The sequence below is a fragment of the Musa acuminata genome, chromosome BXJ1-6 (assembly GCF_036884655.1).
Source record: "Musa acuminata AAA Group cultivar baxijiao chromosome BXJ1-6, Cavendish_Baxijiao_AAA, whole genome shotgun sequence".
NCBI classification, from domain to species: domain Eukaryota; kingdom Viridiplantae; phylum Streptophyta; class Magnoliopsida; order Zingiberales; family Musaceae; genus Musa; species Musa acuminata.
Window position 1 is genome coordinate 10,147,777 of NC_088332.1, and position 15,589 is coordinate 10,163,365.

General features: G+C 40.7%; 2 protein-coding genes and 2 long non-coding RNA genes across 5 annotated transcripts; 3 read left to right on the forward strand and 1 right to left on the reverse strand.

Moving 5' to 3' along the window:
• Window positions 1–591: 591 nt before the first annotated feature.
• Window positions 592–4,084, forward strand: LOC135676172 (galacturonosyltransferase 8-like). Of its 2 annotated transcripts, XR_010514166.1 has the most exons (3): window positions 592–2,104; window positions 2,796–3,122; window positions 4,066–4,084. XR_010514166.1 is itself a non-coding variant. In XM_065187052.1 (2 exons), exons 1-2 carry the CDS (start codon window positions 707–709, stop codon window positions 3,069–3,071), a joined length of 1,674 nt encoding a protein of 557 aa, XP_065043124.1. In that variant the 5' UTR covers window positions 593–706; the 3' UTR covers window positions 3,072–3,213. The 2 variants fall into 2 exon arrangements, 1 of the variants encoding a protein (XP_065043124.1); XM_065187052.1 differs by lacking the exon at window positions 4,066–4,084 and having other exon boundaries at window positions 593–2,104; window positions 2,796–3,213.
• Window positions 4,085–4,118: 34 nt separating this feature from the next.
• On the forward strand, window positions 4,119–9,345 carry LOC103987604 (nuclear transport factor 2). Its single transcript, XM_009405951.3, has 10 exons — window positions 4,119–4,244; window positions 4,340–4,571; window positions 4,646–4,783; window positions 4,901–5,183; window positions 5,274–5,494; window positions 6,370–6,544; window positions 6,638–6,759; window positions 6,861–6,926; window positions 8,412–8,478; window positions 8,871–9,345. Exons 2-10 carry the CDS (start codon window positions 4,521–4,523, stop codon window positions 9,086–9,088), a joined length of 1,341 nt encoding a protein of 446 aa, XP_009404226.2. The 5' UTR covers window positions 4,119–4,244; window positions 4,340–4,520; the 3' UTR covers window positions 9,089–9,345.
• Window positions 9,346–10,476: 1,131 nt separating this feature from the next.
• On the reverse strand, window positions 10,477–11,589 carry LOC135677700 (uncharacterized). Its single transcript, XR_010514730.1, has 2 exons — window positions 11,088–11,589; window positions 10,477–10,891 (listed from the first exon to the last, which is right to left on the reverse strand). It is a non-coding gene; the product is annotated as an uncharacterized LOC135677700 (long non-coding RNA).
• A 556-nt stretch (window positions 11,590–12,145) lies between these two features.
• On the forward strand, window positions 12,146–15,416 carry LOC108953105 (uncharacterized). The gene is made up of 3 exons (XR_010514731.1): window positions 12,146–12,635; window positions 13,825–13,898; window positions 15,117–15,416. It is a non-coding gene; the product is annotated as an uncharacterized LOC108953105 (long non-coding RNA).
• The last annotated feature ends 173 nt before the right edge of the window (window positions 15,417–15,589 follow it).

The following is a 15,589-nucleotide window of genomic DNA, read 5'->3' on the forward strand; positions in this document are numbered from 1 at the left end:
TCAGGAATTATGATCGTATGTTTAAAATATATAAAAATAATTCAAAATTATATGTAATAAAAATTTAATATGTCAAAAAATAATAGACAACTAAAATAATATTAGACAAATGGAAATGAAATTTAAGTCATTATAATATAATAAAAATAATAACATCAATCAGTATGATTAAGTAACATGAAATAATATTAAAAAAGAAAAAAAAAGTGAATACGCATTGATGCCATCAACTCGGTTCAATTGGCTTAATTCCATGTGAGCCGCCAAGACCAGACTTGACTCGAGCCATAATACATCTTCTGCGAACCGAGAGGCACTGTCCCGGCCGCCACCAACTCGGCCGGTCCGGTCCGGTTCGACCCACCGACAGGTGTTAGGCCGCGAAGCACAACCCACCGTCATCGCACCCAGCTGCCGTTGCACTCCTCCGCGGGACACATGAATTCCTCTCTTCCGCTGTCAGCCAAAGTGGCCGCTCCCCCGCCTGTTCCTTTCCTGGTTCTACTATAGCCGGGTCATGTTAACCTAAACCACTCTGGGGGAACAGTATATTTGTCAGTTCCTTTGGCACTAACACCGCGCACTACTCTACAGAGTTTGTAGTGATCAATGAAGCATAACAATAAATAGGGTTCGTTCCGCGGTCTCCTCCGTCGCATACTTATCTTCGTCTTCTTATCGATTCTATCTCGAAATCCTAACCAAGATGGCGATCCGCCTTCGAAATCCTGGCCGCAATGCCATGATCCGCCGCTTCTTCCTCCTCTGCCTCGCCGTTTCCGTCGCCGCCCTCTTTATCCTCGTCCCCTCCACTACCTCCGCGCCGGTGATGACCAGGAAGGAGGAGGTTGGTTCGTCCTCGTCCTTGCCCTCCGATTTGTACTCTTCGGGCCTCCATTACGCGCGGCGGTCGGTCCTCGCCGTCCGATCCGACCCCCTCCGGGCGCGCGCGGACCTGATTCGGAAGCAGGTCGGCGACCACGCCGCCGTCGCCGCCGCCTACGCCTCGTTCGCGCGTCGGCTCAAGCTCGAGAGCTCGAAGCAGACGCGCCTCTTCGCTGAGCTCGCTCGCAACCTCTCCCTCCTCGTCGGCGCTCACCGCACGCTACTCCACCGTGCCGGCCCCATCGACGAGACCGCCGTCCGTGGCTTCGAGCGCGGCGTCAAGGACCGCATCCGCGCTGCTCGTCTCCTCATTTCCGACGCCAAGGACTCCTTCGACAACCAGCTCAAGATCCAGAAGCTCAAGGATACAATCTTCGCCGTCAACGAGCAGCTCTCCAAGGCCAAGAAGGCAGGCGCCTTCTCGTCCCTTATCGCCGCCAAGTCCATCCCTAGGAGCCTCCATTGCCTCGCCATGCGCCTCATGGAGGAGAGGATCGCCCAATCGGATCGCTACGTGGATCCACCGACCCCTCCACCGGAGCTCGAAGACCCTAAGCTATACCATTATGCCATTTTCTCAGACAATGTCCTTGCAGCGTCCGTCGTGGTGAACTCTGCCGTCCGCAATGCCCGTGAGCCCTGGAAGCATGTCTTCCACGTTGTTACAGATCGAATGAACCTTGGGGCAATGCAGGTTATGTTTCGCATGAAAGATTACTCCGGTGCCCACATTGAGGTCAAGGCCGTGGAGGACTATAAATTCCTCAACTCTTCTTATGTGCCAGTGCTACGGCAGCTTGAGTCTGCAAACCTTCAGAGGTTCTACTTCGAGAACAAGCTGGAGAATGCCACCAAGGACACCACTAACATGAAGTTTAGGAACCCCAAGTACCTGTCCATGCTAAACCATTTAAGATTTTACTTACCTGAGATGCACCCGAAGCTCCACAGAATTCTCTTCTTGGATGATGATGTTGTGGTGCAAAGGGATCTCACAGGTCTGTGGAAGATTGATATGGATGGGAAAGTGAATGGAGCAGTTGAGACATGCTTCGGGTCATTTCACCGTTATGCACAGTATATGAACTTTTCACACCCACTGATCAAGGAGAAGTTCAACCCTAAGGCATGTGGGTGGGCGTATGGGATGAATTTCTTTGATCTTGATGCATGGAGGAAAGAGAAGTGCACTGAACAGTACCATTACTGGCAGAATCTGGTAAGTTACTATATCTTTTTTAATTGTCTCCTTTACAAAAAACAAAATTCTTTTGGGAATTGAAAGTTAAATCTAGCATGTATTTCTTGTCCAAACAATGGAGTACAAAGCAAGTAGAAAATAAATTGCATATAAACTTTTTCCAGTCAGCTAGAAAGAAACTCATCTTTACAGGGTTGAATCTGTATTTGAGATCAGCGTGAGCGGAAATATGCTTGATTAATTATTCACTAGTTTTTTCATCAAATCTCGTTGGCAGATTAACATTTGTAAACCTGATGCTTTTTAGGGGAACTTTGTTCTTGATAAGTTGCATGTCACAAAAAACAAAGCTAAACATACACTGTATACTACAACACTTACAACAATTTTTCTACCATGGCTTATCTTTACTAAATTCAGTCTATAAATTTTTTATTAGCACCACAATAACGAGCAAATTTCGGTGGGGAATAAAGAAGCAATTTCTTAGATAGTCTATTGCGTATAGAAGTTGTAATATCCTGAAACATGTTTTGCCTACTGAATGAAAAATTATATTTTGGATAAGCATTTTTTTTATTAATATATAGTTTAGATGTACTAGGAAGCGAGATGTTGGGGAATTCCTTTTCAGCAGCTTGTTTCATCACTTTTCATGCTATTCTTTTTCTTCTAATGTCTGATATGGAAGCACCTGCTGTTGTTGCAGAATGAGAACCGAACATTGTGGAAATTAGGGACTCTTCCGCCAGGCTTGATCACATTTTACTCCACGACAAAACCCTTGGACAAGTCCTGGCATGTGCTTGGACTTGGATATAATCCAAGTATAAGCATGGAGGAAATCAATAATGCTGCTGTTGTGCATTTTAATGGAAATATGAAACCTTGGCTTGATATTGCCATGAACCAGTTCCGACATCTGTGGACAAAGTACGTGGACTACGATATGGAGTTTGTTCGCCAGTGCAATTTTGCAGCATAATGAGAATTTATACAGCCAGAGGCCCAGGGCTTCTGTTGGAAAACCAAACAAGTATGGCCACGCGATTGTTAATCTTTATTGTTCATAAGGTTTCAATCTGCAAATGAATGAGAAAGTTCAAATATTATGCTAGCATATGAAATTCCTCTATGTTTGTCATGATTAAGTTGCCTCCTTAAATTATTCTTTCTCCTCATGCCTATAATGCTCTATTTTTGATCTTTTAGTCTAATTTTCTAGAGCATTTGGCTCACACAGGATCTCAAATCTTGGTCCCATGTCACTCTTGATGGATTGCAGAACAAATATGGCACACCATTAATAGTGGAAAATATATCAACTTATCGGTAACAAAATATAATTATAAACACTGTCACCATCAACCTATATGATCCAGTATTGGTCTTTGATTAGTATGGGAAAATATCAGTCAGTATGTTCAGGTCTGTGTATGGGTATGAATTGCTAATTGAAACCTTGGATTTATAATGCATCTCTACGTGAACTTTGTTATGTATCACAGGAAAGAATGCCACATCTTTCTATTTAGCAGGAAAATTTTCATACCTCATCCATGATACTTTTCATGTATATCTTGTGCTGGTTGTGTTTATGTATTTAGATGTTCTTTAGTGAACATGGTGTTAAAATTGGGACACTATGGGCTTCAACTTGATACTCTTGTGCTTTTCTTTTGATGATGCTTCATTGCGTTGACAAGTAACACATTGCAAATGCAGTTAATAACACAATCTCTGTTCTGTTGACGGAGATTGTGGCTTGTACGAGGATGGAAATTGGTTCTGTTTTGAGATTGTAACTATAGAACGAGGAGATCATAGAAAAAAACTTGCATTAATTCTGTAGCTAAGGGTTCAGAATAGTTGTCTTTGACTGTAGAATATCTGCAATCTTTCATGGCACTAATAGCAGTTCATACTTTTGACTTGAGAACCGCATGCTGACTTCGTTCATCTTATGACCATCCCACAAGCAATCAGATCGGGATGTTTCCCGCACATGAATTAATTGTACGGTCTTGATTTGATTTAGTCCCACCGAACGCACGTGAATGGTCCATTCGCACGCGGGGCCGACGCCGGTGACCCACGTCTAACACGTGCCAGAAAGGGCCAACATCAGTTCTCACGTGCCAATGGTCGCCTTGAAAGAGTAAGTGTAAGAATCGAACCCAATTGGAGAAAATTGGATCAAATAAATAAAACAATAGAATTGCCCTCTTTCTTATGTGTGTTCTTCCATTCCAGATCGGAAACTCCGGACCCTAGAAAAGGAACCCGCAGGAGAGAACCCACCGGCATTTCCTTCTTACCCTCCTCTTCAACCGCCGCATATCAATCTCGAAACGCGAGCCTCTTCGGCCCCGGCAGCCTTCGGATCCGTTGCTAGGGTTTTAACCTTTCCTTGCTTGAGCTACCCGTCGCGGAAATGGCCGCCCAGCCGTCGAGCGCCGAAAGATCTTCGTTTTCCGCTCAAGTGGTAGTGGATTCGCCTCTTTGTCGCTACGTTGTTCCGTCTTGTTGTTGTCTTTAGCTCGGAGGTTGGTGGTTCAGGTGGGGAACGCGTTTGTTCAGCAGTACTACCATGTCCTCCAGCAATCGCCGGAGCATGTTTACCGGTTTTACCAGGATAGCAGCAAGCTCGGCCGGCCTGATGCCCATGGCGCCATGAGTTCGGTCACCTCCACCGACGTGAGTACGCAAAACCTTACATCTTTGTTTGGGTTTTTTACATGTCTTCAAGAAAGATGGAATCTTGAAGCCGAAAGATTTCATCTTTTTATGAGGAACTTCTTACATGGGATGTAGGCGATCAATGCGAAGATATTGTCCATGGGCTCTGTTAGAGCGGAGATGACATCGGTAGATGCCCAAGAATCTCTCGGCGGTGGGGTGATCGTGCTTGTGACGGGGCACCTTACGGGAGAGGATAATGTTAAGAGGGACTTCACCCAGTCCTTCTTTCTTGCTCGCCAGGACAAGGGTTTCTATGTTTTGAATGACATATTTAGGTTTGTGGAGGAGGTCGATCACCAACAGGGACACCAGGGCTTGGCAAATGACTCTGGTGCACCTCATGCGCCTGAAAGTGGTTTGTCTTCTAAAGATCCCAAGGCTTGATTGTCTTCAAGTTTTATTGGCGTCTATGGAAATTTCTAGGCTTACTTCTTTTGACCTGCAGATTTACCTCCAGAGGAAGAGCAGCATGCTCCGGACCAAACAGACGAGTTGCCAGTAGAAGAGGAGGTGAACGAGGAGGAAGTCTATAATCCTTCAGACAATGGGGAGGTTGTGGAAGAGGAAGAACCTACAGGCGAGGTGATTAATGAAGTCCCAAGCAATTCTGAATCAAATGCTGTCACCGCCCAAGAAGAGATGCCAAAGAAATCATATGCCTCAATTGTAAGTGCCTAAGTTGAACATTTTGCTATTTTTTCCTCTTATGAACTCTTGTTCTCATCATAATGTATGTTCAAGTTAGTCTAAAGTTATGCATCTAATGTTTGGATGACCACCGACCAAATGTTAAGACGCTGGTCCGTGAGGAATAAGGCATAGTGGTTCTTTGTTTGCCAGTATTCTTTTAATAATACTACTTAAAGTTCTAGTATATTCCCACTGGTTAGTAATAGGATCTATCTATTTGATTATTCTACATTGCAACTTCTATTATTGTGAGCAACATATTGGTCAATTTCATCGAAAGGCTAATTAGCAATCTATTTTTTGTAAAGTTTTAGTCCCACATATCCAAGACAATAGAACAAACTAGATGCCTTTTAGGTTAAATGATCACTTTATAAAGATGTGAAACTTGATATTACCTATGGACATAATTATATAGGTGATTCTACAACAATATCAGTGGTGTGACGTTCATTTCTCCTTCTGCTCCCATAGAGCACACGATGCAATACCAAGTATCATTAGCACTATAAGCTGAAGTTTGATTATTTAAACCATATGTTGTAGCTTTCCATTATGGGACCTGGATGCTGGAAGCTTCTAATATAGTTCTTTTTATAAAGCTTGTTCTTCTGAAACATCTGCAAGGTGAATTTTGTTATCATCTCAGAATATTAAATAATGGGTGGGAATTCCAAGACATGTATGCTTTTAGTCCACTGTTCTGACTTTTCAGAATTTATTGTGAATATATCTAGTTTTCTTTTGTTCCAGATCAACGAATTTTCAAAAAGATAATGATTTATGTTTAATTTGCGGAACACTATTACGAAAACTAGTTGTAAGAATAGCTTGTTGGATCATGGATGCAGGTGAAAGTCATGAAAGATAGTGCTTCTGTGTCAGTTCCAACACGTGCTTCTTCTAAGCCAACATCAATTAAAGCAGAACCACAGGCAATCCCTGCTCCTCCAGCAGCTCCAGCATCTGATATGTCTGCATCCAGTTCTACTGCTGCTGAAAGTAGCAATGTCCAAGAGGCTGAAAGTAATGATAGTCTTGTTTCAAGCTAATCTTTCTGTATATTAACTTCAGCATAACTCTGTTTTGTGAATTTCATCCTCTATATTCTTCTTTCAGCCGATGGTTATTCCGTATATGTGAAAAGTTTGCCAATGGATGCAACACCTGCTCAACTTGAGGAGGTGTTTAAAAAGTTTGGTCCCATTAAGCCTGGTGGCATACAAGTTAGAAGCCATAAGGTTTATATATACTTCCTCTCCTTGAAATTTAAATTTCAATTCTCCCATCATTTTTTTTTATTTTCGGTATTATAAGAAGATTATGTTTTAATTATCTGCAGCTACAAGGTTTCTGCTTTGGGTTTGTGGAGTTCGAGGTGACTAGTGCTGTTCAAAGTGCCATAGAGGTAAATCTATATATGCCATCATTAACTTCGATTTGATTTATTTACTGTATGCTGCTTATACTATTAGTAAGATGTTGATTCAGTTGGATCCATGTAAGATCCAAATTCAAGTCCATTAAAAACTGAATTGATCCACACTGAATATGTTAAAAGGGTGCTAGATCGATGACTGAATGCATGTACAATAACAATCAAATATTGGGTTGAATATTGAAGTAAATGTGATGTTTGGATTGTGCTCAATATTCATTTAGGTTGTACATCACAACAGTCAAACAATACGCACCATTCAAGTCATGTTAGGTTCATGTGTAGCTTATATCACACGCCAATCAAGCATTAAGAATCATGTTAGTTTAATTTTATACAAAATATTAGTATACATCAATATTTACTTATGGTGTTTTGGGTTCTGTATATGGATTTTCACCCTTAACCTAATATGATGCATTACTAGTTGTGACTTTATAACATATGCTCATTTCATGGCTTCATGCATCATGTTCTCACCTGAAGAATCAGATTGGATTCAAGCAGGTAATCAGGTTATTGAGGTCCTGTTGCTGCTCTAGATATGAGTGGTTGAGTTAGTTGAGTAAGAGAAGCTAGTGCCATTGGCACCTGGACAACTTCTTTTCCAATCTTGTTATTTTTATTAAATTTGAAGGTGTGGTCTGTATTTGTTAAATTTGGTTTGCTTGTGTAATTGATTATTACTCATGGTTCTTAAACTTCCTTGCTGGCATTTGGTTATTCAAATGATTTATAATGAATCCGCATGTAAATCTTCATGGCGCATTTCATTAGAGGCTCAGAGTTGCACTTAGTTTCTGGCCCTCTGGTAATTTAGTTTTGGGCACCTTTCCATTTTTTACTCTTATCTTTCTTGCTTTGGTTTTCATTCACTCCACTATCTGATTTTTGTGGTGTTTTTAGGCATTTGCTTGCAACTTTCTCATAGTTGCCTTTTGAGTTTTCTGCAATCACATCACATGACTTGCTTTACCTCACCGGTGGCTCCACTTGTTGAATATTGTGGTGCTTGTTGGTGCTTTCATCCAACACTTATCATTTGGTTATATGACCTTCTAATTTTGGGAAGTGCTTAGCTATATTTGGTTATTGCAGGACGTAGTTAACATTTTTTAAGATTTGTAATTTGTTATGCAAAAATCGTTTCAAAGCCTCAATATATGGTTAAATAGCAAATAATATGGAATGAAGATAATACACTATGTGTGTATATATATATATGTATGTATACATGTATATCTATGTATATATGTATGTATACATATACATACACACACACACACACACATATATATATATATATATGTATATATATATTCTTTTTGACAACTTAAATTAAAACAGTTTTAATTTTCATCCCTATCTATATGCATTTAGTTTCTAACCATATATTTTTTTGTCTGATCCGTGATTGGTGAAACAATTTTATGTTGATTTCATTTCAAATTGCAGGCCTCACCCATAATGATAGGTGGTCGCTCAGCTTATGTTGAGGAAAAGCGTGCTCCAGGCTCACGAGGCAAGTGCCTGACAGATTTTTAATTCTAGACGTTTGCATGGATGGTTAATTTTTCATTTTCTTCTACATTTTAAATTTAGTTATATATACTTCCTTTGCCAGTAATTTCAACACAAGTTGGTTTCATCAGTTTGAATTTGTTAACACCATTGGCACTATAAGCAATTTTTCCTGCACAAATGAACTGAACTACCTTAGTATAGAAAGCCCATTATTGCAGTGTAAGCTCAAATCAAGAAACATTTGCACCAGGGTATGTTGCTTTCATATTGCAGTTTATAGAATTGCAAGACAAATCATTGATGGCGCATGGGCATACCTAACTTCTCAAATTGGATAAACATCTCTGCCTGTGTTATATTCTAATTATTTCAAACTTTGATTTCTGCCAGTTGGTAACAGAGGAAGGTTTGCGCCCGGTAGAGGGGGTGGGTTCCGCAATGACAGTAGAGGACGCAGCAACTATGGTGGTGGGATGGGATACGGTAGAGGGGACTTTGGAAGCAGAGGTGGTGGTAGGGGAGGATTTTCAAGTCGCGGAGGCGATGTTGGATACCAGAGGGTTGATCATATCAGATCAAGCAGTAGTCGAGGAAGCCGTACTGGTTGATCAGCCGCTGCCGGTGCACCTGCCAGAAATTGAACAGGGCACTTTCATTGGGCTTCTAGTTTCTAGCTGATCAGTTCTCTGGTCTTTAGATTGGTTGAAATATATACATATATGAGTATCTTCTCTGTTGTTTCAGCAACTGTTACAAGATGTTTGAGTTAGTAGTGGTTTTGCTTTGTTTTGTTTACGCACACTAATTTTTTTGCTAGAGATGAGCAACCGTATGCCAACCCTGTGATAGTAGGGTTCCATTTTAATTTTGGAGTTTTCCTTGTACTTTCTGATGTGGTAGGATTTCTGTTTTCTTTCCGCTTTGCCATCTGTGGATCTGAACAGGTGACCGAATTCTCTTTGTAATGATCAAAGGCAATCGATCGATGATATTGCTGTTCAATGCTCGTAATGGGATTTTAGCCTGTGTATTGTTTTTTCTACCATTTGCACACTTGTTGACCCTCGGACCTGAGCTTGGTTAGCTTCGTCATGAGAGAGAGACAATGTCATAGATTTGATGAGGAGGAAAGTCGCAATTACATGTGTATGGTAGTCAATAACAGCAAAATTGACTTAAGTACATGAAGAGAGAGAGAGAGAGAGAGAGCCAACGTTGGAGATGAGCAGAAATTGGCACGAATCACGAAGCAGCTAATCTTGTTGCGAATCACGTGATCCAACGGATGAATTGCACATCGAAGACGATACATTCTATACCATGCAATATGTGTTTGTTGGCATACACACAGCAGGCGGGTAAAATGTGAAAGGATATGCCTGAAATTGATGCCTCCACACTATGCTCGTCTTTGTATCGGAGAAAGATTCGCGTAGACTCCGTCCATCGATATTGAAAGGGATATGATACATCATTAAACAGGTCGCCTAATGAATTCGGTTGGCTTTCAATTGTGTCCAATCCTACAGTATACCAAAACCTATCCCTTCGCTCCTTACATTTTAATGAATTTATACTTTTGGTACCAACTTAAGACTCATTACCATAAATCGTTATTAATATATTTACTTGCTCCGTCTAACTCAAGTATTCTCGACGATTGATTTGCTATTATCATGCTCGAATTTTCCTCCTATATATCATCAGATTTATTTGTCTATATGTGCAGCACAAAATATATTTTACCGAAGAATTTGACATAAATAACTAAAGACCAGCAGTAGAAGAAGTATGCTTATCGATCTCTCGATTCAAAAGGTAAGTAGCGTTATGAGGATGAATTCATCAAATGATCTTCCAATTTTTTCTTTATCTTTATGCATTTAAGATGAATTTCTCTGAGCGTGGATGCTTCATGATCAATAACTTTAATATGAGAAGTGGAGAGAGATGATTTATGCTGCAAAACTCAAGAAATGCCACCAACAAGATCCCATGAAATCAACAAACAACATTACATTGAACATGTGTACAACCAATCAGTCAACAACATGAGAATAGCTGAGAAAAAGAAGCTGATAGGCTGTCAAGTGCACAAAAATTTCATTTGGCCTGATAGGCTGCTTGGTCTGTGTGGTGGGCAAACAGGAGGCCTGTTGCTCGACAAGCTGTGCCTCCTTGCGCTTAGCAGGGAAGAAGAAGAAGAAGAAGAAGCCTTCTTTGTGATGATCCTGGAGGAAGCCTTTGGAGACAATGCTTTGTGGCTATCCAACCCTCCTCCGTAGCTCTTGCAGGAGCTGAGTCTTCTATTGCATGGCCTCTCAGGCTTCACGATATCTTCTAAGCACCGCACCTTATCCAGAGAAGTGAAGGACTGTGACTTCCCATTGAAATGCTTCGATAACCCTCTCCTGTTTTCCAAGAGAAACAATGACACTTTGAGACGATGATACCGCAAGTGTTCATCCTTAACCGGCCATGTGCCATAAACTATGGATGAAGAAGCAATGACTAAAGGGTTTCATGAGGCCAATCCGATCTGATGCATGTATTGATGGCTCCATGCTAACAACTTTACAGGATTGGAGGGGTGGTGGTGGAACTTACTTGATGGGAAGAACCGAGATGAGGGAAGACATCTCAAAGAGAGACCCCTCTTCGAGCTGATCATCCAACGACGACGACGACGATGACGACGGTGGACACGAGGACAAAGATGAACTCGAGGACGTTGCATCCTCCATCGATTCCCGATCCGAGTCATCCTCTTCGCTGTAGAAGGAAGACATGGATTCGAGCTCTTCCTCCTCATCCATGATCCCACGCTTATTGTCAGACAAGAGAGACGCCTCCATGCAACCACCGAAGCCTCGACTCAGCTTGAACGGAAGAGATGGGAAAGAAAGGCAGACACAGGGCTTCTGCGGTGGGGCATGAGGAGGCATATAATGGACGGTGTGGGGTTGGGATAAGCTTTCAGGTTTCGCTGCTGCTCCCACATAGATTCGGTTTTATCCTCATGTGCTCTCAGGCTGTCCCCCTCTCTCGGGTAAGGGAGAGGAACTGGATAAGAACTCCACATCCTTCCCACATAAACTCCTCCCTGTCGACACCCAAACCCTTTGGAATATTAATATCACATAGAGTACAATATCCTGTTGTTAATTTGATGCAGAAACTTCGCATCTTTCTGCGCCACAAACACCTGCTGGTTGCTGTGTCATCGAGGAGTAGGATCATGTCTGAGATGGGAGACCCTTTTTGTGGCCTGCAAGTAATATGGTCCCACATGACAATGTCTGGATTTGTTTATCTCCGCAAGATCTATAAAGAGACACCATGGATCACATTTGATGGTCTTGACCAAGAAATCTTATCTTGCTCCTTATTATATATGTATATAGGAGCAGCCAAGAATGATTATAACTAGACTTTACAGCTTCTCTTTTAGGTGACACCAAAAGAAATCATGGTTGTCACTTGTCCACGGGTCATCTTGAAGGGTCAATGTTCATCCAATTTTGTTTGACAATAGAAGAATTGCATTATTAGTAAGACAAGTTTTTTTTCCTTACCTTTTAAACATTTATTTTGACCTTTTTTTGTCCTTCTGTGTAATATCCAATTTGTTTATTTATTTATTCCCCCTAACATGTTTGGCATTTCAACCCTCGTGGAATCCCTAAATTGGGTCTTATGGGCCGAGATTTTGGGCTTCTTTGGAGACGTTCGGCCCATAAAGTAATCACGTGTCGGCCACGCATATCGGTTCTCTTCAACTCACGTGCTTGAGACGTTTCTGTTTTTGATCTCGCTACGCCTCCGCGAAACGGTAACCGCCTCTTCTTGGTTCATGATTTGGTGTTTCGCCCGCCCTTTCGCGGTCGCTCTCCCGTGGCGATCCTCCATCGCCTCCGCAGATCTGGACGCTGCAGCGGCGAGAAGGGGGCTTTCCGCCCTAGCAGATCGCCCTGTTCCCGGCCGGCCTGGCCTGGACCCCAGCGGCGGATCCGTGTGGTGTAGCTAAGGTTCCCCGGCGTTGGGAAGGCGCCTACGACATCCACATCTCCCAACTCCTCGGCGTCCATTACATGGCCGGTGGTGACCTCGTCTGCGAGGAGCTCGCCTCCTCCGGCCCCATCAATCTCGAGACAGGTTACCTCTGCACTTCTTTCCCATCTCATTGACCTAAAGATTCAATGATAAGTCCGATGATGACCCCTTTTAAGCTGAGCATCATTCTTTTAATTCGTTAGTTCGTTCTTTCCTTCTTCCTGTCTTTCTTTCGCTCATTCATTCGTTTATGAGTCGTGCTGTTAATCTGATGAAATAGAAGACAGTTGACATGCGAAGCGATTATTACCTTGCGAAAGGCCAATTGTTTCTTTAATCTTTCCTTTGATGAAGCGTTCAGTCAAAAAGAATACGGCTAGGGTTTGAGCAAGAACTAAGAACACGAAGCCATAGAGTTATCCCCTTGTCCAATTTACTCATATGTTCTTTCCCAACGTTGGCATCGCATATCTACTTTGCCCATTAGTAAAAAGGTAATACTGGAAGTGGAAGCAAGGGAAAAGACTTTTGAAGAATTCATGTTGTTCTGTAGAGTGTCTGGTCTAAATTTAGAACAATGTAATGGTCATAATTCTAGAAAGGGCTTATTAGGTAGAATGATGTGAGCACGATAGCTTATCTCCTCTAGGTTGGTTAAATTAGAACATTCTTTTATCATTCTCTTTATCGATTGCATGGGGGCTTGATTATCATAGGATCTTCTTCTTTCTGTACATTATATTTGAGATATTGGTTAGTTGGTTTAGTTTGAAAGATTGATGTCTTAATTTCGATTAGGTTTAGATATTCCACTCAATTCACTGATAACTGGACATCTAGCAGAAGTCTAGATGGAAACTGGTCTGGATTTTTCTAAGCTTATAGATTCTGTAGGTTAATAGTAGGACTTGTTTAGCATGGGAGATAAATTGGTTCAGTAGTCTAACCTCTTGAATGCTTAGTCAAGAATTGATTATTGGATATGAGATGCATAGAATCTATTCTAGTCTGTGAAGTTCTTTTGTGCTTTTAATATTGGTTGCAAAATATATTACTTCACATGCTAGTGTCGGAAATCAGTTCTTGGTCAGAGGGAGTTTTCTTGAAAACCATCTTTTGTTGGACAACAAATTTCAAATGTTTAAGTTACACTCAGAAAAAGTAGCTTGCTCAATTGTATGCGTGAAACTTGTCTCTTTTTCTTTTTTACTTTTTTTATGCCATAAACATGCTTGCTATATTGCCCTTTGAAACAATGTCACTAATCATCATTTTTTTATTGCCACTGCAGCTTGCTGAAAATGTTAAATCGTAGAAATTTGAGATCTATGTTAATGGTCTTCTAGGAACAGCGTATTACAAGCAGTGAGTAATTCGTTAACATGAAGCATTTGAATAATATTTACCACACCTGTTGATCATGTTCTCTATCCTGCAAAAGAATATGAAGCAAGTAAATATGCATTCGAGTTGTTTCTAATTTGCCTTAGTTTATGCCATTAATTTATATCTGCACTTATGCAATTGTGATCAATTGTATTTTTCTTCCATGGTATGTATGGGCGTCTAAAAATTGCTTTCTCATAGTTATACTGGCAGCTCTTTGGTTTCTGTTTGTATTATTTGAGCTTTCCAATCTCTGTGGACAGTGCATGAGATTCCTGTTTATGGTCATGAGCATTCTGTTCTGTTTTGTGTTAGTTTAATCTATTTCCTTGAGGTCATCAGGACTATAGAGAAGTAGGTAGGCCAGATCATATATAGACTCCTGCATTGTTTTTTTTTTTTTTTTTCCCCGTAGTTTTTCGTATAACCACAGAATGTTTTGTGTTCTTAGTTTTTTCTTGGCTGAAAAAAGAAGCAAAGATTAAGACTACCGGTAGGACTCTTTTTGAAGTGCCACTTCAGCTTTATGGTATTTCCTTATGTAACTGCAGAAAGAATTTACATAGATAATTCAATTCTATTGGAGATTGTTTTTTTAATTAAAGAGTGTTGGTGATTGTCTTTGAAGAGTTGAGCGGTGGATCTTCTCAATCTCTTTTAATCACTGCTGTCTTTTTCTGTTCTCAGGAAGTTGATTCAATTTGGCATTCTTTGTTTTTGTATATGTATCCATTTGTTTCCTAATATAGTATTCCCAACAATAATATTTTATTCTAGAAAAACCTGATTCCTAGACCAACCATGACAGTTTCAACCATGGACTGTCTAGATCATGAAACTGGACTAGCTGGTCAAATCAATCAAACCAAGTTGCATCATAGTTGGACTAATCAATTGGAGCCAAACTAATCCTAGACATGCTAGACTTTACCGAGATCAAAGCAAGAAAATGCACACTATCATCTCTTCAATCCCACTAAAGAGAAAGACGAAGAGAAAAGAGAGAATTAAAAAAATAATAAAAAGATTGCTCGTGCAAGATGGTAAAGAAAGGATTGTATATCGACAATGAAATGATAATATTTAACTTTCCTTTGTACCTTGTTTATATTTTTAATCTTTAGCTAAATCCAAAAAAAATGATGTTTTGTTGCACTTGGTTCTACAATGTCTCATGGCTACGAAATTGTTGCTCAGGAATGGTTGATGGGCAGCTACAATCAGGAATTCTGCCGCCCGGGAAGTGTTACAAGCACCAAACATCGAATGCCACAAATTGTTGCTCGGGAACTTGTATGAACTTTGAACTCAGCCCACGTATTGAAGAGGGAGAATTGGCTGTCTTGAACTATATTTTGTAGGGTTCTGAGTATTGATAAACTAATGCACAATAATTTATTCTCAATGTTTAAACTTATTTTTTGTTATTATATGCTTTGGGTGCTCTGTTTAAACTTGGTTTTACTATTATATAATTCCATAGAATCTGCTTTTGAAGGTGCAACTTTAATGACAGGATGTTGCAACGTGGAGATATATATATATATATCTTTGCCTCGCTAATAGCCCCCCTCATGTTAATCTTTCTTAAGTTATGTTTAATCTGTCAACTTTCACCATAACTAACAATAAACTTAATGCAAGGAAAACAGGGTCACCTCTCGCACCGA